Consider the following 27,361-nt stretch of genomic DNA (forward strand, 5'->3'; position numbering starts at 1 on the left):
CAGTCTGGCATTGACTAGTGAGGTGTGTCTTAAAGGGCTGCCCAAGACACAAAATGGAGAGATCATCCAGTTCAAAGGTCAGCCACCTAAAAACATCATTCCCATCACCCTGCACAGCAGTATAATGCAGGGTTTCAAAAAAGCTGTGACAGGGGCGACAATATCTGCCTTATTTTACTGCCACACACATAAGTAAAGTCTGTGAACGTGTACAAGCTCCTGAAATAGAAAAAGCAGGTTACATACCTGCTGTGCAATATAATCCATCCATCCATTTTCTTCTGCTTTATCCGGAGTCGGGTCGCGGGGGCAGCAGCTCAAGCAAAGCTGCCCAGACTTCCCGATCCACACACACCTCCCCCAGCTCCTCCGGGGGAACCCCAAGGCGTTTCCAAGCCAGCCGAGAGATGTAATCCTTCCAGCGTGTCCTGGGTCTTCCCCGGGGCCTCCTCCCAATGAGACATGCCCGGAACACCTCTCCAGCAAGGCGTCCAGGGGGCATCCGGAAAAGATGCCCGAGCCACCTCAACTGACTCCTTTCGACGTGGAGGAGCAGCGGCTCGACTCAGAGCTCCTCCCGAGTGACCAAGCTCCTCACCCTATCTCTAAGGGAGCGCCCAGCCACCCTGCGGAGGAAACTCATCTCGACCGCTTGTACCCGCGATCTCGTTCTTTCGGTCATGAGCCAAATCTCATGACCATAGGTGAGGATCGGAACGTAGATCGATCGGTAAATCGAGAGCTCCGCCCCCCTACTCAGCTCTCTCTTCACCACGACGGTCCGATACAGCGACCGCATCACTGCAGACGCTGCACCAATCCGTCTATCGATCTCACGCTCCATCCGTCCCTCACTTGTGAACAAGACCCTGAGATACTTAAACTCCTCCACTTGAGGCAAGGACACTCCACCGACCTGAAGAGGGCAAAGCACCTTTTTCCGGTCGAGAACCATGGCCTCGGATTTGGAGGTGCTGATTTCATCCCGGATGCCTCACACTCGGCTGCAAACCGCCTCAGTGCACGCTGAAGGTCCTGATTGACAAAGCCAACAGAACCACATCGTCCGCAAACAGCAGAGACGAGATTCTGTGGTTCCCAACCAGACCCTCTCTACACCCTGGCTGCACCTAGAAATTCTGTCCATAAAAATAATGAACAGAACCGGTGACAAAGGGCAGCCCTGGCGGAGGCCAACGTGCACTGGAAACAGGTTTGACTTACTACCGGCAATACGAACCAAGCTCCTGCTGCGGTCGTACAGGGACCGGATAGCCCTTAGCAAAGGACCCCGGACCCCGTACTGCCGGAGCACTCCCCACACGGTTCCCCGAGGGACACGGTCGAATGCTTTCTCCAGATCCACAAAACACATGTGGACTGGTTGGGCGAACTCCCATGAACCCTCAAGCACCCGATGGAGCGTGTAGAGCTGGTCCAGTGTGCTGCGACCAGGACGAAAACCACACTGCTCCTCCTGAATCCGAGGTTCGACCATCGGTCGAATTCTCCTCTCCAGTACTCTGGAATAGACCTTACCGGGGAGGCTGAGGAGTGTGATCCCCCTATAGTTGGAACACACCCTCCAGTCCCCCTTCTTAAACAGAGGGACCACCACCTCAGTCTGCCAATCTAGAGGCACTGTCCCCAATCGCCACGCGATGTTGCAGAGGCGTGTCAGCCAAGACAGTCCCACAACATCCAGAGACTTAAGGTACTCAGGACGGATTTCATCCACCCCAGGAGCCTTGCCATCTAGGAGCTTTCTAACCACCTCGGTGACTTCTGCCTGGGTAATGGATGAGTCCGCTTCTGGGTCCCCAGTCTCTGCTTCCTCTTCGGAAGACGTGACGATGGGATTATGGAGATCTTCGAAGTACTCCTTCCACCGCCCGACAACATCCCCAGTCAGGGTCAACAGCTCCCCACCCGCACCGTGCCGGTGGAGAGCTGCTTCCGCCTAACTGAGGCGTCGGACGGTTTGCCAGAATCTCTTCGAGGCTGACCAATAGTCCTCCTCCATACCCTCCCCAAACTCCTCCCAGACCCGAGTTTTTGCCTCTGCGACCGCACTGGCTGCGGCACGCTTGGCCTGCCGGTACCTGTCAGCTGCCTCTGGGCTCCCACCTACCAACAAAGATAAGTAGGACTCCTTCTTCAGCTTCAGCTTGTTCAGCTCCGTGTTGAAGTCTCACAGGACCAGGACATGTTGTAACATGCCCAGCTCGTCAACCATTCGGAAGAATCAGACGGCTTTCGGTGGCTTTTCAGTTGTGTGACTATCCGAGAAATTGTGGACAAGCTGGACATGTCAGGGCATGTCCTGTGAGGCTTCATCATGCAGGCGCTGTTGCTGCTCCATCAGCTTCATGCCGATGAATTTCGCCGCCACTCTTTTCATGGCAAAATCTTCTTTCACAGTGGAATGTGCCAAAAAAGTGCTGATGTCCACCTCTTCCACAATTTCTCGGATAATCGCATGACGGTCCCACATCACCACAGCATTCACTTTGGAAATGATCCGGTCGTTTCAGCGTGTTGATGCCGATCGGAGCGTGGTGCGCCCTCCACCGTTGTGCGGCCGTCTTTAAATCGGTTGTACCGCTCCTTAATCTGTGTGATGCCCAGAGGATCGTCACTGAAAGCCATCTGAATAATCCGAATGGTTTCCACCTGGCTGTGGCCCAGTTTGTGGCAAAATTTGATGCAGTTGCGCTGCTGCAGTCGTTCCACCATTTCCTTGCAAAGAAAAAACGAGAGACTACACCCATCCTCACACAAAGGCTGCTTACAAGCAAATTACGCAACCAACAGGCGTGAAAAAAAAGTCACGCATGCGCATGAAGGTTCAAGGTTGGCTCATGCAAGCACACGTGATTCAAATCCATCAGGTTTTTGAAAAAATAAAAGGTCGGATACTTTTCTAACAGACCTCGTACACACACTCCTTGTGATGCCTTTAGTGTCAGTTGTAAATCTATTTCTCGTCTGTCCCTCTTCTGTCTCTCTTCCCTCACTGTCTCCACACATGAGAGAGGGACCTAGAATGTGTTCAGACACACACCCATAACTATTAGTGTCAGTTTGGTTTTGTGAAATATGAACAGTGTTGGTCTTTTAAATTATCCTGCAGTTTAATCCACCCCAATTTTCTCATTGAAATATTCCAACTTTTGAGGGCACTTTACTGAAGTAATAATTAGTGTTTTGTGTTGTAAAAGGAAGTTAACTCAAATCACTTGATATTCTTCGCTGTTTTTTTTTAAGTTCATTTCCATTTCCGTTGCTCTATATTTCAGTTCATGTGCATTTTCATAGCCTCCGTTTTTATCATTTAATATTTATTTCCTTTGCACATCGAAGTTTTGAATTTAGACCAATAATGTGTGGGTTTATCAGTATTGCTTGTTGGTTTTCTCATTGAAATCAGGAGGATATAAAGTGAGAAATGAGCATGTAGTTTTATCATTAGCTTTCCTTTCAATCAGCTAGACATTTGTATACTTGATGGTCTTTGTGTTGTTGTGGTTACATTCACTAGGGTGGCCAAGGATGAAATGGGTCGTCACAGACACAAAGTATCTGACTAAACCATCCAAAGACTGGCAGCCTCACATCCCCACCGCCAACACAGATACTGCTTACATAGAGGTAATCTGCTTTTTTACTTTAGTCATATTAAAAATACAAACTGGCCTGTTTTTATATTTATGTTTACATGAAGTTATTAGGCTGCAGATATTCATTTATTTCAAAGTGGGCTACCTCTTATTTTATTATCTATTTTCCAAATGTGCAGAGTCAGATCAGTCTATTATTTATAATAGACATATAATAATATTATTTAATATTATTATTTATATCAGTCAATTTATTTCAGAGTATGTATACACATGCCTGTGCATTTTCCCACCACTTCTTATAACAGTTTGTTGTTTTCATTTGTTCTAACAAGTTAAAATAAATAATTAAAATGTTACTTTAGAGTAATTCTGTAATTTTATAAATGCAGCTTATACAACCCCAATTCCAATGAAGTTGGGACGTTGTGTAAAAAGATATTTAATGTTCAAACTGATAGACTTTATTGTTTTTGTGCAAATATTTGCTCTTTTTGGAATGGATACCTGCAACACGTTTCAAAAAAGCTGGGACAGTGGCGACAATATCTGCCTTATTTTACTGCCACACACGTAAGTAAAGTCTGTGAATGTGTACAAGCTCCTGAAATAGAAAAAGCAGGTTAGATACCATATCTCGCATTGAGATTACTGCAAGGGTTTTTAATTATTCCTTGTGGAGAAGAAGAAAAAGGAGACGGTCATTAGCCAAGACCAGAGATGAATTTCTGCACGTCTTGGTGGGTCTTAAATGAGCGGTCCTGGCTGTTGTGTTTAACGTTAAGGTTTTGCAAATCATTGTATTCTGTTTTTATTTACATTTCATACAACATCCCAACTTCATTGGAATTGGGGCTGAACAACCCCAAATCAGAAATTGTTGGGACAATATGTAAATAAAAAAAAATTTTAAAAAGTTGCACCATTCCCAGTTTCTCCATTCACATCCACAGAAGCCTGTAATTCTTTCAGAGTTGCGTCTTGATGGCTTCCCTCACTGGTCTCCTTCCAGCATGGTCACTTACATTCGAGAACTGCCTCCTTGACACAGATTTACCACACAGTACCATACCGTTCATATTTCTTTATGACTGATGTGAATAAAGTACAAGACATATTCAGTGACATGGAAATGTTCATGTATCCATCCACTGATGCACTGACTGAAACCTGGATGAATGTGATGGTTTAATCCTTATGTTTAGAAGAAATCACCCCCATCCCAACTTATTTTTTGGAAAGTGTTGCAGGTCTAAAATGCAGGAATGGGTGTATATTAACAATTCTAATCCAATTACATTTTTTCCGCAAATCTGATTGGATAATCGTGTGAGATTTCAGACCGCATAATATCGAGGTAACGGTGGCAAAATATTAGACCGATTCACATTTGGATGTATTACTCCGCACCCTGACTGATGTCCTCCTCACAACTGCGCCTGAGCAGTATTGTCGGGACGGGATTTATGCGACGAGACGCACAATTCTACAGAACACCGGCTGTGCGCACTGCTAGCTGTTAGTGCTGTTAACTGAGAGTAAGCGAAATTTGCATACTGACGCCGCCACAAAAATGGGCGAAATTAAGCTACCATACGAAAGCACTGATGTGGATTCTGATACAGAATTACCTTTTCACATTTGATGGATTTTCACATTTGATGGATTACGCCGCTCCCTAATTGCTGTTGGAGCGACGCTGCCTCACGGTAGGCCTTGCCAACAGAATTACCTACAGAAAAATAGACCGTGCAAACGATAGAATTGGATTAGAATGGGAATAACCCCCTTGTAAAACTCCTTTTTACTGGCTTCGCTAACACATCGCCGGTAAAGCTCAATTTGCAACCGTATAACCAGCATGAACGTCTGCAAATCATCAGAAACAACGGGGTTATTCCCTAAATGAAATGAAGTTGCCAACACAAAACATGAAATATCTTGTTTCCATCCTGTCTGTAGTGAATCAGAATTCAAAGAAAATGTAAGAATAATTATGAGTTGTTCCTCCCCATCCACACACACACACACACATGCACATTTTCCATATTGTATTGGGTTTGGAAAAACAACAACAACAAAAAAACTATAGTTCAAATATATATAAAATAAGCTTTAAAAATTATGTTGTCTTAATTCATTCATTTCATGCATCAGATATGTTTTGTATCTCCAGAAGAATTTCATTTGTGGGAGACAGGACAAAAATGGGTCTTAGGATGGTAAAGGTTGTAGACCCCTGATCTAGGATTATAATGCTAACCAATCAAAGTTTGACATTATAGTGCTGCAACACCCTGTGGTAACATTTAGCTTCACATTCACAAATAAATTGGAGAAGATGACAATTAGGCAAACATAATCCTGACAATGAGGAGTTTGAAAATCAAAATGACCTTTTTTGTTTTGTTTTGTTTTTTTTTTTTGTTTTTTTTTGCATTACAAACTTATTTTAATTTCTTATGGATGTAGCACATAGCTCGGTGCTCGAGCAGGTAGATGAATACCACTGATGCTACCTGTCTGTGTTTTTGGACAAGACACATAATCTGTATTGCTTCAGTCCACCCAACTGTAAATGGGTAACCAGCTTGGTTGGAGAAGTAATGTGTGTTGTACTGGCGTCCACTCCAAAGGGAGTCATAGACTCTCATCTGTTTCACACTATGGAATCCGGGGATGAGCACCAGCACCCATGGGTCTCAGAGCCTATATACGGTACATCCGGAAAGCATTCACAGTGCTTCACTTTTTCCACATTTTATATTCCAGCGTTATTCCAAAATTTTGTAAATTTTATTTTTTCCCTCAAAATTCTACTCACAACATCCCATATTGACATGAAAAAAGTTTTTTTTTTATTTATTTATTAAAAATAAAAAACTAAAATCACATTTACCAAGTATTCACATCCTTTGCTCAGTACTTTGTTGATGCACCTTTGGCAGCAATTACAGCCTCAAGCCTTCTTAAATATGTTGCCACAAGCTTGGTGCACCTATCTTTGGGCAGTTCTGTCCATTCCTCTTTGCAGCGCCTCTCAAACTCCATCAGGTTGGATGGGGAGCGTTGGTGCACAGCCATTTTCAGATCTCTCCAGCGATGTTCAATTGGATTCAGGTCTGGACTCTGGCTGGACCACTCAAGGACATTCGCAGAGTTGTCCTGAAGACACTCTTTTGATATCTTGCCTGTGTGCTTAGGGTCATTGACCTGTTGAAAGATGAACAGTTGCCCCAGTCTGGTTTTGTTTTGTTTTGTTTTGTTTTTTTGCCATTTTTCAGAGAATATGAACAACACAAAAACTCCCCCCCTGTGTTTACTCTTCTTAAATCATAATGACAACAGAAACTACTAGGGGTGTAACGATACACAAAAATCACGGTTCGGTGCGTACCTCGGTTTTGAGGTCACGGTTCAGTTTATTTTCGGTACAGTATGGGAACAACATGCAGTACCTAAATTTGCTTGTTGTTTAAATCAACAATTTATTGTAACATTATACAAACAGGAAAATAAAATAATTGCAAAGTGCTGCCTGGTAATAAGTTAAATAAAATGTTCTCAAATAAACAACAAATGTATGAAGTATTATATAAAAAAAAATTCTTAGTGAACAGCTTTTAACAAAACCTTTCCACAAGTAAAGTGCAGCACACCAGTTCCAGCATGAAGCCCTGTTCAGTTTTGATTCAGCCTTCATATTTTTGCCAGAAAAATTAACTTGTCCAAAACTGTCCCACTCTATAAGGAATTTTTTAAACAGAGTTAATGTTAAAGAATCCCTTTACTTTTGTACAGTTTATTTTATTTTCTATCTCTTTCTATTAACTGTTTGTTTAATGTTTGTTAATATATCTTTTTAAATAAAGTTTTGAAAACAAAAACATTGTGGGAGAGGCAAAAAAGTGAGTAAATCCACCTTAAAAATATTTAGAACCACAAATAAACCTGATTCTTCATTTGTTTATTTATTTTGCCATTAAAATTGGCCATCACTTATTAAAATAAAATAACTTCTCAAGGCCAGGGCTTCTCAAAGTCTGGGGACTATTTAATCACAGTGCAGCAAACGAGGTCAGTAGGCTGAACTTGTCCGAGTGAAAGGATTGTAGATATTCCTCCACTCAGTACTTTACAGGCTGCTGCAGCAGAGGTGGGGGAGACCCGCTGCCGCTCTGTGACAACAGAGACTTTCACTTTCAGTCGCCAAACATCAGAAAAGTCTCCATAATGGCAGGAAAAGTAGCTAGATTTGTTGCTAGTCGCTTTTGAGGAAATAAGTCGTCAAGAAGGTTTGGAAAGTCACCAAATTCAACGAGAAAGTTGCCAAGTTGGCAACACTGAATGTAAACACAGGCAACGCGAACGCAGCCGTGCACAGCCCTGTACTGAATCAAACGTCCCGTACCGAAATGGTTTAATACAAATACATGTCTTGTTACATCCTTAGAAACTACCTAAATGACCCTGATCAAGGGTTTGCACACCCCTGTTCTTAATACCGTGTGTTGCCCCTTGTAACATTATTGACAGCTTGGAGTCTTTTGTGGTAGTTTGTGGTCGAGGCTCTATGATGGCACGAAGAAATACAAAGAGTTTGGCACTCTATGGTACATCTGCAAGGAGTAGAAAGTTCTCAAAACCGCGTGACTGTACAAGAAGGAGAAGAGTGAGGGAAGCCACCAAGACACCCAGACAACCCAGAAGAAGTTAAAGACTTATGTGACTGTGACTGGAGAAATTGTGCACAGTGCAAGCTTTGCATTTTGTATCACCAGTTATACGGCTTCATGATGAAGTGGTATAGAGGAGGATTTTCTTAAAAAGAAGACCTGAAAGTTTAGCTACAAATTGCCAGAAGGTACATCTGAAATGCAAGCCTAGATTTAATCTGTTTTGGTCAAAGAATATCCTTCTCCTCTCTACTCCACCGTGATTTCTTAGTTTTTATTTTTAATAAATTTGCAAAAATCTCAAAGAAACTTTTCACATTGCCATTATTGGGTATTGTGTGTAGAATTTTGAGGGGATAAATGAATTTCATGTATTTTGGAATAAGGCTGTAACATAACAAATAGGGAAAAAATGAAGTGCTGTGAATACTTTCCAGATGCACTGTGGGGACTTACTTCTATTATGGAGTACTGGATTAGTAAACAGGATGAGCTAGTGGACCAGTTTGATCTACTCCTGTGTAGGCATCTAAAATAAGAATTTTGTCAGGATCCACATACTTATGAAAGTAATGCTATATGTGGAACTTATGCTCTTGATTTACATATTGAATAAAATGTATTTATTTATTTATTAATTGATTGTGTCTGTGTGTTACTCCTAAGTACAAAGCAAGTAAAGAGGGCACGGTGATGGGAGTTGCTGTGTCCAAGATCTCTATGCTGACCCACTGTCAAGCTCTCACACAAGCCTGTAACTACTGTGAAGGTCAGATCTTAGTTATTTATCTCTCTCTGTCAAGCATACACATTTATTACATACATAGTACATAAGGATTTGGATAGTGACAATTGTTAACTGTAATTTTGCCTCTGTACACATAACAATGGAGTTGAAATGACACAGACAAGATCCGATTGAAGCATTTAGCTTTTTTTAAGCCACTTGTCTGTAGATGTCACTCTAGTGTGAGTCACAGCTGGCTCATATATTAAGAATATATACAGTTTTTTTTCCCCCGACTGTTTGAAGGCCCAAGGGGAGATTATGTCATGGCGATTTCTGTCTGTCTGTCACTCCGTCCTCTGTGTGTCACTCCCTCCCTCCCCTCCCTCCCTAAAAGGGTATAAGCATTCTGAAATAAACTCCTGACATTTTTGTAGGAATTTTGGGAAACCTAGTATAATTCCTTGTTATAGGTTAGTAATACACATATTGTAATATTGTACAAGATTGACACATTCTGCTCTTGATTAACAAACCTAGACACTGCCCATTTCACAAATTGGTGTCTGTATTCTGAAATCAATTATCACATACCTTGAAATGCTGTCAAAATGTAGCAGTCACTTGTACCAAACAGCATTTGCCAGCGTTTGTGCTCTCAGAGCATGCTTGTTAATATTGCAGCAGCAATATCTTGTCGTAGAAATATTCAGAGTTTTGCATGTCTTAAAGGGTATGTTGAATCAACATGAGTTGCATGAATATACACAAGCATAAATGTGTCTGAGAGAGCTGCAAATTTATGCACACAGTGTGGTAGATGTAATGAGATATATGACAGTGTGAATAATTGTAAGGAGTTGCATTAGTGCCAAAAAGTTTCCAAACTGCAGGTGTGGCCCCATGGCTACATATGGAGCTTGCATCCTTGGCAAGCACCACTGAGCACCCCAGCTTCAAGGGAGAGGACATACACTGGACATAGGTCAAGTACAACCAAGATGCAACAAGGAATCACGGGACCACAGTCCAGCCACCCAATGAAAAGGTGCATTCAAAGACCCCACACATGGGAGCAAAGCAGCCCTGTGAGCACAAGCTTTAGAATAAAACTAGGGATGTATGATTTCTGCAATTATTCAATGCGCCTTTTTTTCCCTCCCAAGCTCATTTTGGCTGATATAAACATTGAATGATTGTTTTGTTTTTTTTTCTTTTTAAATGGAAGACCACAAAGTCTCTCCTATACTGCAGAAATCTATTAGTTATTGTGGTTGCCACTTGTTGTAGATACAAACACAAAATATGGCAAACATTTCAATTCAATTTATTTATATAGCATCAAATCACAACATAAGTCATCCCAGGGTGCATCACACTGGAAGGTTTAACCTTACCAACACCATGAGCAAGCATATTGGCAGCAGTGGTACTGAAGAACTCCCTCAAGCACTTTTTTGATTATAGAGAGAACGTTGACCAGACCAGACACTGACTCAACTGCTTTGGCCATACTAACATTAATAAAATAAAGCACAACAAAAAAAAATTGTCCAATGTGAAAAGAGAGATGATGCAACAAAGCATTCAATTTCTTATAAAGTCCAGTGGTCATGTTAACCAGTTGTCCAAACAATCAAGCTTTGAAGCTCATGGACCTGTAAGGTGGAACACAGTAGGGATCATCATAGTCAGTTGACAGTTCTATTCTTTAGAACATCCTTCAAAGTAACATATAATCACCAGGAATTCTTGATATGTCCATAGCAGGCTCTGGACCTCTACAGTGTCCCTGCTTCTCTTGTAGTCCAGTGGAGGTACAGCCAATACATTCAGTCCATCCCAGTATCCATAACATTCACACGTCTCCAATATCCCAGCAATGGATGATCCATGGGGGATCCCACATCATAGATCCTTCCTGACACTCTTAGTTGTCTCCCTGCTCCAACACACCTGAATCCAGTGAAAGGCTCATTAAAAGCCTGCTGACGAGTCTTTCATTGGATTCAGGTGTGTTGGAACAGGGAGACAACTAAGAGTGTCAGGAAGGTAGATCTCAGGATCCGAACTTGGGCACCCTGGTCTAGTGGTTAAACGTGGCCTTGAGACCAGAGGATCCTTGTTCAAATCCCAGCCTGACTGGAAATCACTATAATCAATCACTTGGGCAAAGTCCTTACACCCTAGTTGCTCCCGGTGTGTAATGAGCACCTTGCATGGCAGCAACCCTGACATTGGGGTGAATGTCAGGCATTATTGTAAAATGATTTGAGCGTATGATGCAGATGGAAAAGCGCTATATAAATGCAGTCCATTTACCTTTTACTCTAAGCTCTGTTTCAACCATGAGACTGATATTGATAGGGTAGTCTTCCCATTTGATGCAGAGGTTACTCCTCAGGCAGTGTTGGTGGAGGTGGTTGAAAGTCTTCAAGTTTCGGCCATAGGTGATCCAGGTCTCAGATCTGTACAGAGGGGTGGAATGACAACAGCTTTGTAGATGAGGATTGTTGTCTCTTGTCGAAGGTTTCTATTGTTGAAAGCACAACATCAAATAGCATGCCCCTCTTCCATCGCTCCTTGTGGATGGTGGGCCACCATAGAGGCGACACTATGTTGTTCATTATGGCTGAGCCCAACCTAGCGTCATTGTTATGGGCTCAGCCACTTGGCCTGTCTGCATTCTTTGTATTTTTTTTTAGACCTGTTTCTGGTGGCTGTTGAGTTCTACCAGGGCTGCCCCTTGTCACCAATCATGTTTGTGATGTTCATGTTCAGGAGTTCAAGGTGCAGTCAAGGATTTGACAGTGTCCAGTTTGGTGACCTCAGAATTGCATTGTTTCTTTTTAAGCAGGTTTCCAAATTATTTCTCTCCCCGTACCTGCCAATTTGTAGACCTCGGTTTGAATTCCACTCATGCTACCGGTCTGTGTCCTTGGACTTGCATTTCCGCTTTTCCATTGAATCACAATGCAGTTTGTTAGTCACTTGTCTTGAAAGTGATGACAAGCAGCTGACTTAACACCCACTCTTTCCTGCATTCTAAATGTGTCACATTATTGGATAATTTTATCGGTGGAAATTTTCATATATGTAAATACAGATAATTACATTTTTAATCTTTTACTGGCCGATACCAGTGTCTTCTTGGGGCCATTGGGGGGGCACAGCCACCAGCACCGGGCATGCACTAATTCCAGCCACTTGGAAGTGGACACATGCTCCCTTGTAGTGAATGTGATGTTTTTATTGAAGCTGAAGGCTTACACTTTAATCACGTTTCATTTCAACTCCATGGGGTGATGTCCAGAGGTAAAATTTCAGATTGTCACTGTCCAAATGCTTATGAACCTGACTGTGGATGATGGTGCAACAATAGATGCTCAGCAGTGCGCTCAGCATTTGATGGCTTTGACAGACTTGTCAATCATGTTAATTAAGTTGCTTCTGCACAAAACAGTGGTTCTCAACCCATTCAAGTATCACCTAACATACACGTTTCCCATCTCTCGCTGCTCTGCCACGAGTTGTTGGCTCATGCAGGTCTGCTCAGCCATTCACGTGTTAACAGATACCTGTATAAGCTAATGACCTTGTGGCAGAGAAGGGAGAGAAGGAAAATGTGTGTGTTAGGTGGTAGTTGTGACCCAGGTTTGAGAACTGCTGGCTTAAAGACAGGCATTAAAAAAACAAAATATGCATCTGATTACATATTGGCAGAGTCGATGCATAGTCTCTTGCGGTTATATTTTTCGCTGTAAACATGTTTTACTTTCTGTATTGTATATTTAGGAGAGACACTGGTCAATGTGTTGGACTGCAAGAAGGATATGGGCTTATGGCATGGTGTTTTAACGGTAAGATGGAAAATATAAACACACACCTTATATGTGTGGACTAGTTCAGTTCCAACTGAAGTTATTAAAAAAAAAAGGATAGATGGATGGATAGATCAATAAGTTGACAAGGGGGGACCATCAGTTTGTCCATTTTCAGAACTTGCAATAATACTGACCTGTAGCCCAGGATAATAATGAGATTTTTTTTTCTCCCTCTTTGCAGAGTGTCATGAACAGAATCCATACAATCACTGTTCCCTACGCTGTCATGAAAGCATGTCCGATGTCCTGGGTGCAAAGGGTCCACATTCATAAAGGTTTACCTTCGTCCTGTCATACCCTTCTTGTTCTTTTCTGTAAAACTGTCAGTTATTTGATAATTTACTTTATATTTTTTGAAAGACTTGGAAGAAAAAAACATTAAAATTGGCAGTTGTGCCTGTGAGAATGATATAAAATTAGGGGGGGTGATAATTCCAGATTGATTGTGTACGTACCTTTTTGTGTTACCTGGATCTATTCTAGCACTGCTATGGCATTGGTTTGTAAAAAGAAGCCGAAAACCCATATGGACGGACCATATAAAGATCCTTTAGTCGACGAGATTAACAAAAAGTCATGAAAAATCTATATCTAGAAAAGTATTCACCCTAGACATTAAATTAGGCTCAAAATGTCCGCAAACCCCATGTTTATATTTGCATTTCTGTGTATATATATATATATATATATATATATATATATATATATATATATATATATATATATATATGTATGTATATGTATGTATATGTGTGTGTGTCTACGGGCAGTACTTTCACCACAATTTGACAAAAACTGTTTTTGGGGCTTTACTGGTGAGAAATATCGCTTGACATTTCTATTTTGATACTGCTGTGTCTAAATTAACAGCTATGAAATTCTTTCCATACATTAAATTAGTGTAGAGGGCTGTTGTAGGCGTTCCAGGATATAGAGTTCATAAATGTGTTCCTGGTTTGTGCTGCTGTCATTGGTGTGCATCTAATTGAGCCTTATCTGTCCCTGACTTACTTTGATTAGGTAGACTATGAGCAGCTTATTCCAACAGTGCAGCAGTTATATCAAGACCTCACCCAGACCAGTCCTGACCAGCTTCTTGATCTCACAAAACCTGCCTTTAAGTTTGTTGACCAGAGCAGATTTGATTCCTGCAAGGTGGATAATGAAATCCTGACCTCTCTCTCTGCATGCATCACTGCAAACAAGGAAATGTTTTGAAGATCCTCAGTCTCCTGTTACCAGTTTTAGTTGATGGGTTCTACATTCAGAGAGGCAATGTCTTCGTGCTTTGGAGATTTTGACCCTGGCAGTGAGAAGTTAGTGACGAACTATGATCTTGCAATACTTAAACAAGCTCCAATCAACAACCTTGATGCAGAAAGATCTGTTGGTTCTATTAACTTTGAGTTAGACAGGAGAGGTCGCAGAGAGCTTTCTGCAGCAGGAACTGCTCATTTAAAAGCCAAATCTGTGGATCTGATAGAGCTCCATCCAGCTGATGAGTTTAAGCAATTTGGGAAAAAAGCCAAAAGGGTTAACTCTTTAGTGGCTGAATGGTCAGCAGAACAGGCTAAACTTGAGGAGTCTGGGCTATCCAGGATCGAAGCCTCTCATGTCTCTGTGGAAAAGAGAAAGCTCTCTGACCTGGAAAAACTAGTGGAACAAGGGGGACCTTTCACTAGATCAAGGCAAGTGGATGATTTTCTAAAGCGGAAGCGTCTCTCAGACCAAGACAAGCAGAATCATCTGTACCTGGAAGTAAGGTATGCCAGGGATACCACATTGAGCCTCCCCAAGTCTAGTGACCTGTTCAGAATGAGGGAGAAATATCAGCCTCAGCCCACACAGAAATTGGCCAAGAATCTTAAGGTCTATTTGGAGAAAGCCTCAAGCAATGCCAGTGTTACCTGGGCTGATTTTGAAGCAGCATTTGCGATTATTGCAGAAGCTACATTGGAACTTTGATTGAATATGATATGTTCATAGTCATGTATGATATGTAACTAGAAAACTCAGTTTTACATTGTCAAATAAACTATATTTCAAATCAAATCAATTTTATTTATATAGCGCCAAATCACAACAAACAGTTGCCCCAAGGCACTTTATATTGTAAGGCAAAAGCCATACAATAATTACAGAAAAACCCCAACGGTCAAAACGACCCCTTGTGAGCAAGCACTTGGCGACAGTGGGAAGGAAAAACTCCCTTTTAACAGGAAGAAACCTCCAGCAGAACCAGGCTCAGGGAGGGGCAGTCTTCTGCTGGGACTGGTTGGGGCTGAGGGGAGAGAATCAGGAAAAAGACATGCTGTGGAAGACAGCAGAGATCAATTACTAATGATTAAATGCAGAGTGGTGCATACAGAGCAAAAAGAGAAACAAACACTCAGTGCATCATGGGAACCCCCCAGCAGTCTAAGTCTGTAGCAGCATAACTAAGGGATGGTTCAGGGTCACCTGATCCAGCCCTAACTATAAGCTTTAGCAAAAAGGAAAGTTTTAAGCCTAATCTTAAAAGTAGAGAGGGTGTCTGTCTCCCTATTCCGAATTGGGAGCTGGTTCCACAGGAGAGGAGCCTGAAAGCTGAAGGCTCTGCCTCCCATTCTACTCTTAAAAACCCTAGGAACTACAAGTAAGCCTGCAGTCAAAGAGCGAAGCGCTCTATTGGGGTGATATGGTACTATGAGGTCCCTAAGATAAGATGGGACCTGATTATTCAAAACCTTATAAGTAAGAAGAAGAATTTTAAATTCTGTTCTAGAATTAACAGGAAGCCAATGAAGAGAGGCCAGTATGGGTGAAATATGCTCTCTCCTTCTAGTCCCCATCAATACTCTAGCTGCAGCATTTTGAATTAACTGAAGGCTTTTCAGGGAACTTTTAGGACAACCTGATAATAATGAATTACAATAGTCCAGCCTAGAGGAAATAAATGCATGAATTAGTTTTTCAGCATCACTCTGAGACAAGACCTTTCTAATTTTAGAGATATTGCGCAAATGCAAAAAAGCAGTCCTACATATTTGCTTAATATGCGCATTGAAGGACATATCCTGATCAAAAATGACTCCAAGATTTCTCACAGTATTACTAGAGGTCAGGGTAATGCGATCCAGAGTAAGGATCTGGTTAGACACCATGTTTCTAAGATTTGTGGGGCCAAGTACAATAACTTCAGTTTTATCTGAATTTAAAAGCAGGAAATTAGAGGTTATCCATGTCTTTATGTCTGTAAGACATTCTGCAGTTTAACTAATTGGTGTGTGTCCTCTGGCTTCATGGATAGATAAAGCTGGGTATCATCTGCATAACAATGAAAATTTAAGCAATGCTTTCTAATAATACTGCCTAAGGGAAGCTTGTATAAAGTGAATAAAATTGGTCCTAGCACAGAACCTTGTGGAACTCCATAATTAACTTGAGCCTGTGAAGAAGATTCCCCATTTACATGAACAAATTGTAATCTATTAGAGAAATATGATTCAAACCACCGCAGCACAGTGCCTTTAATACCTATGGCATGCTCTAATCTCTGTAATAAAATTTTATGGTCAACAGTATCAAAAGCAGCACTGAGGTCTAACAGGACAAGCACAGAGATGAGTCCACTGTCTGAGGCCATAAGAAGATCATTTGTAACCTTCACTAAGCTGTTTCTGTACTATGATTAATCCTAAAAACCTGACTGAAACTCTTCAAATAGACCATCCTCTGCCGATGATCAGTTAGCTGTTTTACAACTACTCCTTTCAAGAATTTTTGAGAGAAAAGGAAGGTTGGCGATTGGCCTATAATTAGCTAAGATAGCTGGGGTCAAGTGATGGCTTTTTTAGAGTAATGGTTTAATTACTGCCACCTTAAAAGCCTGTGGTACATAGCCAACTAATTAAAGATAGATTGATCATATTTAAGATCAAAGCATTAATAATGGTAGGGCTTCCTTGAGCAGCCTGGTAGGAATGGGGTCTAATAGACATGTTGATGGTTTGGAGGAAGTAACTAATGAAAATAACTCAGACAGAACATCGGAGAGAAAGAGTCTAACCAAATACCAGCATTACTGAAAGCAGTCAAAAGATAACGATATGTCTTTGGGATGTGGTTATGAGTAATTTTTTCTCTAATAGTTACATGTTTATTAGCAAAGCAATGAGGTCATTACTAGTTAAAGTTAAAGGAATATTCAGCTCAATAGAGCTCTGACTCTTTGTCAGCCTGGCTACAGTGCTGAACAGAAACCTGGGGTTTTCTTATTTTCTTCATTAGTGATGAGTAGTAAGATGTCCTAGCTTTACGGAGGAGCTTTTTTATAGAGCAACAGACTCTTTTTCCAGGCTAAGTGAAGATCTTCTAAATTAGTGAGACGCCATTTCCTCTCCAACTACCGGGTTATCTGCTTTAAGCTGCGAGTTTGTGAGTTTATCCCACGGAGTCAGGCACTTCTGATTTAAGGCTCTCTTTTTCAGAGGAGCTACAGCATCCAAAGTTGTGCTCAATGAGGATGTAAAACTATTCACGAGATAATCTATATCACTCACAGAGTTTAGGTAGCTATTCTGCACTGTGTTGGTATATGGCATTGGAGAATATACAAAGAAGGAACATATCTTAAACCTATAGTTACAGCGCTTTCCGAAAGACTTCTACTGTAATGAAACTTATTCCCCACTGCTGGGTAGTGTATTAAAGTAAATGTAAATGTTATTAAGAAATGATCAGACAGAAGGGGGTTTTCAGGGCATACTGTTAAGTCTTCATATTTCCATACCATAGGTCAGAACAAGATCTAAAGTATGGTTAATAGTGGTGGGGTGGACTCATTTACATTTTGAATGAAGCCAATTGAGTCTAATAATAGATTAAATGCAGTGTGAGGCTGTCATTCTTTGCATCTTATGTGGATGTTAAAATCGCCCACTATAATTATCTTATCTGAGCTAAGCACTAAGTCAGACAAAAGGTCTGAAAATTCAAAGAGAAACTCACAGGTAACGACAGGTGGACGATAGATAACAACAAATAAAACTGTTTTTTTTGGACTTCCAATTTGGAATGGACAAGACTAAGAGTCAAGGTTTCAATGAATTAAAGCTCTGTCTGAGTTTTGATAATTAATAAGCTGGAATGGAAGATTGCTGCTAATCCTCCGCCCCGGCTCGTGCTACAAGCATTCTGACAGTGTAGTGGGACTCGAGGGTGTTGACTCATTTAAACTACACATATTCATCCTGCTGTAACCAGGTTTCTGTAAGGCCGAATAAAATCAATATGTTGATCAATTATTATATCATTTACTAACAGGGACTTAGAAGAGAGAGACCTAAGTTAATAACCCATTTAACTGTTTAGTCTGTGGTGCAGTTGAAGGTGCTACATTATTTTTTTCTTTTGCTATATTTTTTATGCTTAATAGATTTTTACTGGTTATTGGTGGTCTGGGAGCAGGCACCGTCTCTACAGGGATGGGGTATTGGGGGGGATGGCAGGGAGAGAGAAGCTGCAGAGAGGTGTGGTAAAGACTACAACTCTGCTTCCTGGTCCCAACCCGGGATAGTCCACGGTTTGGAGGGTTTAATAAAATTGGCCAGCATTTTCTAGCAATGAGAGCTGCTCCATCCAAAAGTGGGATGGATTGCCGTCTCTCCTAACAAGACCAGGTTTTTCCCCAGAAGCTTTGCCAATTATCTATGAAGCCCACCTCATTTTTTGGACACCACTCAGACAGCCAGCACATCAGGGAGAACATGCGGCTAAACATGTCACTCCCGGTACCGATTGGGGAGGGGCCCAGTAGAGAAAACTACAGAGTCCAACATTGTTTTTGCAAAGTTACACACCTCAATGTTAATTTTAGTGACCTCCGATTGGCGTAAACCCGGGTGTCATTACTGCCGACAGTGAATTACCAATCTTACCAAATTTTCGCTGAGCTTTAGCCAGCAGTTTCAAATTCCTTCAATGTCGCCTGCTCTGGCCCCCGGCAGACATTTGACTATGGTTGCTGGTGTCGCTAACTTCACATTTCTCAAAACAGAGTCGCCAGTAAACCAGAGTTTGCTCCTCGGCGTGTTGTGTCGCCGAGTGGGAAAAACGGTTAGAGATGTGAACGGGTTGGTGGTGTACAGGGGGCTTCTGTTTAGGACTATGCTTCCTCCTCACAGTCACCCAGCCGGCCTGCTTTCCCGGCTGCTCGGGATCTGCTGAGGGACAGCTAACGGCGGCTAAGCTACCTTGGTCCGCACCAACTACAGGGGCCTGGCTAGCTGTAGGACTTTCCAAGGTGCGGAGCCAAGTCTCCAATTCGCCCCGCCTGGCCTCCAAAGCTACGAATAAACTACACTTATTACAAGTACCATTACTACTAAAGGAGGCCGAGGAATAACTAAACATTTCACACCCAGAGCAGAAAAGTGCAGGAGAGACAGGAGAAGCCGCCATGCTAAACCGGCTAAGAGCTAGTAGCTGCGCTAAGCTAGCGGATTCCTAAAAACACACAAAGTGAATAATGTGTAAATAATTTAGAGGTGATTCAGCAAAGGGAGTGCTTTAGTTAAGGCACGTGAAGATTACACCGTGAAACAAATCGTTATCTACACTCAACAAAAATATAAATGCAATACTTTTGGTTTTGCTCCCATTTTGTGTGAGATGAACTCAAAGATCTAAAACTTTTTCCACATACACAATATCACCATTTCCCTCAAATATTGTTCACAAACCAGTCTAAATCTGTGATAGTGAGCACTTCTCCTTTGCTGAGATAATCCAAGCCCACCTCACAGGTGTGCCATATCAAGATGCTGATTAGACACCATGATTATGCACAGGTGTGCCTTAGACTGTCCACAATAAAAGGGCCACTCTGAAAGGTGCAGTTTTGTTTTATTGGGGGGGATACCAGTCAGTATCTGGTGTGACCACCATTTGCCTCGTGCAGTGCAACACATCTCCTTCGCATAGAGTTGATCAGGTTGTCAATTGTGGCCTGTGGAATGTTGGTCCACTCCTCTTCAATGGCTGTGCAAAGTTGCTGGATTATTGGCAGGAACTGGTGCACGCTGTCGTATACGCCGGTTCAGAGCATCCCAAACATGCTCAATGGGTGACATGTCCGGTGAGTATGCCGGCCATGCGAGAACTGGGACATTTTCAGCTTCCAAGAATTGTGTACTGATCCTTGCAACATGGGGCCGTGCATTATCCTGCTGCAACATGAGGTGATGTTCTTGGATGTATGTCACAACAATGGGCCTCAGGATCTTGTCACGGTATCCTCTGTGCATTCAAAATGCCATCAATAAAATGCGCCTGTGTTCTTCGTCCATAACAGACGCCTGCCCATACCATAACCCCGCCGCCACCATGGGCCACTCGATCCACAACATTGACATCAGAAAACCTCTCACCCACACAACGACACACACGCTGTCTGCCATCTGCCCTAGACAGTGTGAACTGGGATTCATCCGTGAAGAGAACACCTCTCCAACGTGCCAAACACCAGCGAATGTGAGCATTTGCCCACTCAAGTCGGTTACGACGACGAACTGGAGTCAGGTCGAGACCCCGATGAGGATGACGAGCATGCAGATGAGCTTCCCTGAGACGGTTTCTGACAGTTTGTGCAGAAATTCTTTGGTTATGCAAACCGATTGTTTCAGCAGATGTCCGAGTGGCTGGTCTCAGATGATCTTGGAGGTGAACATGCTGGATGTGGAGGTCCTGGGCTGGTGTGGTTACACGTGGTCTGCGGTTGTGAGGCTGGTTGGATGTACTGCCAAATTCTCTGAAACGCCTTTGGAGACGGCTTAGGTAGAGAAATGAACATTCAATACACGAGAACAGCTCTGGTTGACATTCCTGCTGTCAGCATGCCAATTGCCGCTCCCTCAAATCTTGTGACATCTGTGGGCATTGTGCTGTGTGATAAAACTGCACCTTTCAGAGTGGCCTTTTATTGTGGGCAGTCTAAGGCACACCTGTGCACTACTATCCTGGTTTCTAATCAGCATCTTGATATGGCACACCTGTGAGGTGGGATGGATTATCTCAGCAAAGGAGGTAAGCGCTCACTATCACAGATTTCGACTGGTTGTGAACAATATTTGAGGGAATGGTGATATTATGTATGTGGAAAAAGTTTTAGATCTTTGGAGTTCATCTCATACAAAATGGGAGCAAAACCAAAAGTGTTGCGTTTATATTTTTTTTGAGTGTAGTTATCTAGATCAATCTAGCTATGCAGATTAAACAGCTAACAGATACAGCAAAGAGCACCTGCTGTGCTCCGGAACAGGAAGTGATACAATACCGCAGTGAGAGCCAACCACCAGTAGAGGCAAGCGATATATATATTGTATATATTTGATTAGAATAATTTGACAATACATTTGCATGTACTTTAGAGTCTGTAAAATCTGTAGTTGTATGTGGTACTATGCTTCATTGTTGATGATGTTGAAAATTTATCACAAAAAATGTTTTTTTCTAAAATAACTTGAAAAGGGTGGTAGAAAAGCATATAGTTACTATTAAAGTTTAATATAAATATATGATTTCCCAGTTATTTTAAGCCAACTTGGCAGGACTGTAGCTGCAGCCCGTTCATGAAATACTGATATTTATCAAAATTAGCAAATGACTATTTTCTCGATTCTTCTAAGTCTCTGTCCATATGGGTTTTTAAGCCATATGATCTATATTATATACCATTTTAATTGTTTTCATGTATATTTCATTTTTTTGTGCGTACATAGCAGATCTGGTGGAATATTAAAATTAACACCCTCCCCTAATAAAATGTAGTTTTCAATAGTGCTGCCACCGTGACCCAGACCCCGTTAAGTGGTAGAACATGAATGAATAGTGGGGACATTTGACATGTGATCCCTGCACTTGAAAGAAATTTTTGGTGGAAATAACTCTGGTCAACAACAATATAAAATATTTTCTTACATGAACTTTGAGAACTGATTCAGGGTCTTTTTTGGGTGCTGAATCTGAATCTGAGCTCAGATTTCCTATATCACCATGTTTTTTTGCAATCTCCATGTTCCGTATTGATGGATTACTCAAAAGTTGCTCATTAACTCATGAGTTTGATGCCACTAATCATGCACAAAAACAGCTTCAAAAGCATAGTCTTTTAACCAGGTTCAGGAAATGTGAACAAGAGGCTTAATGTCATTTATAGCACTGAAGAGGTGTGCAAGACTGCAGCTTTTGCTTCAATGTTGAAATGAGAAATATGTTTTCATGTCTCAAGAATGTGATGTGATTGGCAAAAACTACCACCAGAGTCAGATTCAGTGCCCCCAAATTAGTCAAAATCCATTGGAAAACTACATGCAAGAAAAATGGTGTTGACCAGTAATGGATGTGTTCTGAAGAGAAAATTTTCATTCTTTATCTCCATTCGAATAGCACGTGTTGCCTTGGTGAAGTGCCGTGACCTCCACTGGGCCATGATGGCCCACAAGGACCAAAAGGACACCAACCTGTCCTCCATACGTATGCTAATAGTGGCTGATGGGGCCAACCCATGTGAGTCACTATGCAAAGACACTTCTTTGTGATCAAGGATGCTATGTCCATTTATTTGTGAGTGTTTTCAGTTGTTTCTGCTTTGGTTTGTTCAAGTTTTCATGCATTGTGGGTTTTTAGGGTCTGTTTCATCATGTACGCCTTCCTGAATGTGTTCCAGTCTCATGGTCTGAAGCCCGAAGTCATCTGTCATGTGCCACATCTCCTGAGGCCCTAACTGTAGCCATACGCAGGTATGTGTAGATCCTCCCATGCAAACAGCACGGAGAAAGTACGAGAGAGGAACTGTAATGAGTGCTTTTCATTCCATCTATGATAACTTACAAATTACAAAGCCATTTTAGAGGTTTTACATTAATTAAACAGAGCTGTATGTACTTGGCTGTTTGTGTTCTGTTCAGGCCTGGTGTACGTGGAGCTCCTTTGCCAGCCAGGGCCATCCTGTCTATGGCTGGCCTGAGCCACGGGGTGATCAGGGTCAACACAGAGGACAAGAATTCTGCTCTCACTGTACAGGATGTAGGCCACATCATGCCTGGAGGTTAGCCACTGCAGCTGTTTTTATTTGGCAGTGCAGGAACGGGGCACGTTCTGTCATAATAATTGCTGGAGGCCTTATTTGCTTAATACATTCCTTTGCAGATATTGGGACCCAGGTTACTAAATGTACTACTGTTGTTTGTGTGTTGCAGCGTTGATGTGCATTGTGAAACCAGACGGGCCTCCTCAGCTGTGTAAGACAGATGAAATAGGAGAGATTGTGATAAACTCTCGAGCTGGAGGCACAATGTACTACGGTCTTCCTGGAGTCACCAAGACCACATTTGAGGTCTGTCCAATTTGACTATTTTTGTTCAAGAATTGGCACTATGACTTATTTGATATATTCATGACATTGGAATTTCAGCTTTTCTTATTTTCCTTCCACTATGAAGTCACATAATATGCTATGGTTGTTTTTGTATGACAAACTATGGTACTTTGTGTCAAAATCCCATATCTGCTATGAAGGTAACACATTTTAAAGCATGTAGCTCCTAAATAATTAGAATCACAATTAAATGGTCCAGTAGGCGGAACCACATGTCACAATATCCACTCATTATCTGTCCTTTCTGAATCTGGGGAAAGGGTGGTGGTGCATACGTCTTCTTTGGGCCATTGCATGTTCTATGTGCACTTCAGCACAGAAAGAAAATGTTTTTCATTTTCTTTTCTTTACTAAATATTTCTTTACATACTGTTTGCTCTGTAAAAAGCATAAATATGTGGAATAAAACTTTGAAATCAGCACCATTTGTGTTAGAATTTGCAGTTAGAATAAAAGAATCCTACTGCCACAGGATACAAGCTTTTCTAAATATTTCTTGTTTCATTTACTGATGAAAGGCTCCATAAAATTATTTGTTTGTTTTTGGGAATACTAACTATTCTCAAGGTCTGTGTTAGGTCACTTCAGCAAAGTGACCATTCTGAAGGCGAGAATTTGTACTTTCGCGGCTGGCCGCATGGTGATAACACGCTTGGGCTGCATGTTGTTTTATTGAAATCAAACTTTTTTTATTGTCTCTAACGTGCTTCTAACGGCCAGCTGACAGCTGTCATTGTCTGGAACGGTGAGAATTATACACCAAGCTGACCTAAAATGAACCATTGTACATTAAATTGAGTTTATTGACGAGTCTGACCCGTTTGAAAAGTGACCAAATGACATGCATTTGTATTGAGTTCGGCGATATTTTCACCAAGAAACTCTGCCCCTCGAGGTTAAATGCCTGACTGATCGACCTTGAGAATAAAGTCACTTTCTTTTTAGTTTTCACTGACAATTTTAATGATGTTATTCTGAATAAAACTGAATTTGAATGTGACTTTAAAAGGTTATATTTCTGGTAGATCTTTGAAATCTGCCCAGATGCATTTTATTATTATACTCTTTGTTTCTGTTTCTGAGTGGATCTCTCTGATGATCTGTAGGTGATCCCTGTCAATCAAGCTGGAGCACCAATCGGAGAAATTCCCTTCACTCGCACTGGTCTGCTTGGATTTGTAGGACCAGTAAGGCACACATTAAAAAAAAAATATTTATGACAACATCAAACTTCTTGAAGTTTAACAGAATTGAAATTAAAAATCAACTTTTTTTAAACTTTGTTTTCAGGGCAGTTTGGTGTTTGTTGTTGGAAAAATTGAGGGGTTGTTGATGGTGAGCGGGCGACGTCACAATGCTGATGACCTGGTAGCCACTGCACTGGCAGTGGAGCCTGTCAAAACCGTGTACAGGGGGAGGTAAGTCAATAATGCGAGAATGAACAGTTCAGTGGTGCAGCTTTTTTTTTTCAGTTGGTTATCTTAGGTTGTCGCCACACTACATGGGTTTTGTCCAGTCTGAAATGACTACAGAGCATATTTTTATTGATTGTCATGAGTTTAAGGTCCTCTTCTACTCATGTACTGTATAACTGTTGCCTTCCAGTGAAACAGTTATGTACTCACAACAGATGGATGCAGTTACCTGCAGCTGCAACAGTCTATTTTGTCACATCAAAACAAACACTGCTATCTTCACCTATGTTGTCAAAGGCAGAGCAGGTCTAGGAACTGCTCAACTCTGTATCTGGATCTGTGTATGTCTGTCCGTGTTGTCCATTATGTATGCAATATCTTGGCAAAGATTGTGTATCAAGTGATGGTCACCTCAAGATCTCGGACAAGTTCCACTTTGGTCATATTTCAGTTCTAACTGAAGCCACAAAGGGGCCAAATCTGAAACCTTTTGTATGCCATAACCTTAGAATCAGAATAGCCTTTATTCACCAAGTATCTTCAAAGAACACAAGGAATTTGATTCCGGTTTGAACTGTACTCACTCTGTACAAATATGTACAGATATACACTAAATAATTCACACACACACACACACACACACACACACACAAAATGTGCAAATAAAAAATGTGTGCAAAGGAGAAATAGACAAACAGGTTGAAGTTGTACATGAGCTATATGAATTAGTGAGTTTTATGGTAGGTTAACTTGTTCATCAGTGTGATGGCCTGTGGAAAGAAACTGTTACTGTGTCTCGTCGTTTTGATGGACAGAGCTGTATATATACAGAGCTGTATGTAGACTCTATACGAGGTCTGTCAATAAAGTATAGGTCCTTTTTATTTTTTCAAAAACTATATGGATTTCATTCATATTTTTTTACGTCAGACATGCTTGAATCCTCGTGCGCATGCGTGAGTTTTTCCACGCCTGTCGGTGACGTCATTCGCCTGTGAGCACTCCTTGTGGGAGGAGTCGTCCAGCCCCTCGTCGGAATTCCTTTGTCTGAGAAGTTGCTGAGAGACTGGCGCTTTGTTTGATCAAAATTTTTTCTAAACCTGTGAGACACATCGAAGTGGACACAGTTCGAAAAATTAAGCAGGTTTTCTGTGAAAATTCTAACGGCTGATGAGAGATTTTGAGGTGATACTGTCGCTTTAAGGACTTCCCACGGAGCGAGACGTCGTGCAGCACTCTCAGGCGCCGTCGTCAGCCTGTTTCAAGCTGAAAACCTCCACATTTCAGGCTCTATTGATCCAGGACGTCGTGAGAGAACAGAGAAGTTTCAGAAGAAGTCAGTTTCAGCATTTTATCCGGATATTCCACTGTTAAACGAGATTTTTTTAATGAAAGACGTGCGGGCGGATTGCAGCGTCGGCTCGCAGCCACCGTGACGCTCCGCCACAGGAAAAACACCTCTGTTGGAAGCCTTAAGGACAAGTTGGAACATGTCCAGCTGTTAAACAATTTCTCATATACTCACTCCACTGAAAGCCATCAAAAGCTGCCTGGATTTTACAAATGGTTATCAACACGGAGGTGTTTTTCCTGTGCCGCCGCACCGCGCCGGCTGCGTCCCGACACGCGGACCTGTCCGCACGTCTTTCATTAAAAAAATCTCCTTTAACAGTGGAATATCTGGGCTGCGTCTTGCCTGCTAATGTGCCGACTTTCTGTCATGTTTCTGATCGTCTGTGCCGTGATATCAGTTGTGACGGACTGCGAGTGTGTCGATGTCTGTAAGGTGTTATGATCGAGGCTCTCTTTTTCAAATCAAAGAGTCAATGGAATGCCTTTTTAATGACTGGGACAAACAAACTTTCCCACCCCTGTTTGTGTGCTCGCCCTCCTCCCAGGAATACCTGTTGTTATTGCACCGTCCAGGTAATTCCAAAAAGGGGTCCAAGAGGAAATCCTCAAAGCCTCGAGGTTGCAGAGCGGGCATCCAGTTTCGGGTAAAATGTGAGGCGAGGTCTGTGGCTCGCTCATACCGAAGCTACAGGTGGCTGTGCCCCGTTTCTCTTCAGCAGGACATGGCTGGCGGTGCTGCTCTGCTAACGCTCTCCGCGATCCCTCCATGCAGCAGTGGTTGGCCCTTGCATCGCTGTATCCCTGATGGACGTCCCGCCTGGATCCCTGGCTCATCTCGGCCGTCTTTGTGTACATCCTGGGAGCGACGTGGGCTGTGCCGGTACAGCTGGACGTCACATGACCGTGGGAGATGCCTGCAGCCAATCCCGCTGCTTCCTGCTGGCTCGACCGAGGCGTCATCGCTGAGTCGGATCGGATTATTGAATGCACGCTCCATCGCAAATAAAGCATTCTCTATTAATGAACTTTTTGTCAGGAGGAACCTGGATTTCCTTTTCCTCACTGAAACGTGGCAGAGGGAGAACGAGTTCATACATTTAAATGAGCTCTGCCCGCCTGGCTGTTTAGTTGTGGGAAAGCCCCACCCCTCTCGCCGCGGTGGGGGCCTGGCTGCTATGTACCAGGACAGGTTCACATGCAGACATACGAACACAGATCACGCCCCCTCTTTTGAGGTACTTATGATGGAAGTTGGTTCCTCAGATACTT

The 27,361-nt window shown here is 42.2% G+C and overlaps 1 protein-coding gene across 1 annotated transcript in view; it reads left to right on the plus strand.

Moving 5' to 3' along the window:
• The window catches only part of dip2ba (disco-interacting protein 2 homolog Ba), a 197,347-nt gene that overhangs the window by 120,754 nt on the left and 49,232 nt on the right, over positions 1–27,361 (plus strand). Inside the window, 13 exon segments of the mRNA XM_034172323.1 lie at positions 1–77; positions 3,542–3,651; positions 8,963–9,065; positions 12,819–12,883; positions 13,089–13,182; positions 22,334–22,453; positions 22,574–22,588; positions 22,591–22,641; positions 22,644–22,686; positions 22,855–22,994; positions 23,146–23,282; positions 24,431–24,511; positions 24,615–24,742. The exon segment at positions 1–77 is cut by the window's left edge and continues 47 nt beyond it. Of these exon segments, the coding sequence (XP_034028214.1) occupies positions 1–77; positions 3,542–3,651; positions 8,963–9,065; positions 12,819–12,883; positions 13,089–13,182; positions 22,334–22,453; positions 22,574–22,588; positions 22,591–22,641; positions 22,644–22,686; positions 22,855–22,994; positions 23,146–23,282; positions 24,431–24,511; positions 24,615–24,742 (1,164 nt within the window).

The sequence above is a fragment of the Thalassophryne amazonica genome, chromosome 6 (genome assembly GCF_902500255.1).
Source record: "Thalassophryne amazonica chromosome 6, fThaAma1.1, whole genome shotgun sequence".
NCBI classification, from domain to species: domain Eukaryota; kingdom Metazoa; phylum Chordata; class Actinopteri; order Batrachoidiformes; family Batrachoididae; genus Thalassophryne; species Thalassophryne amazonica.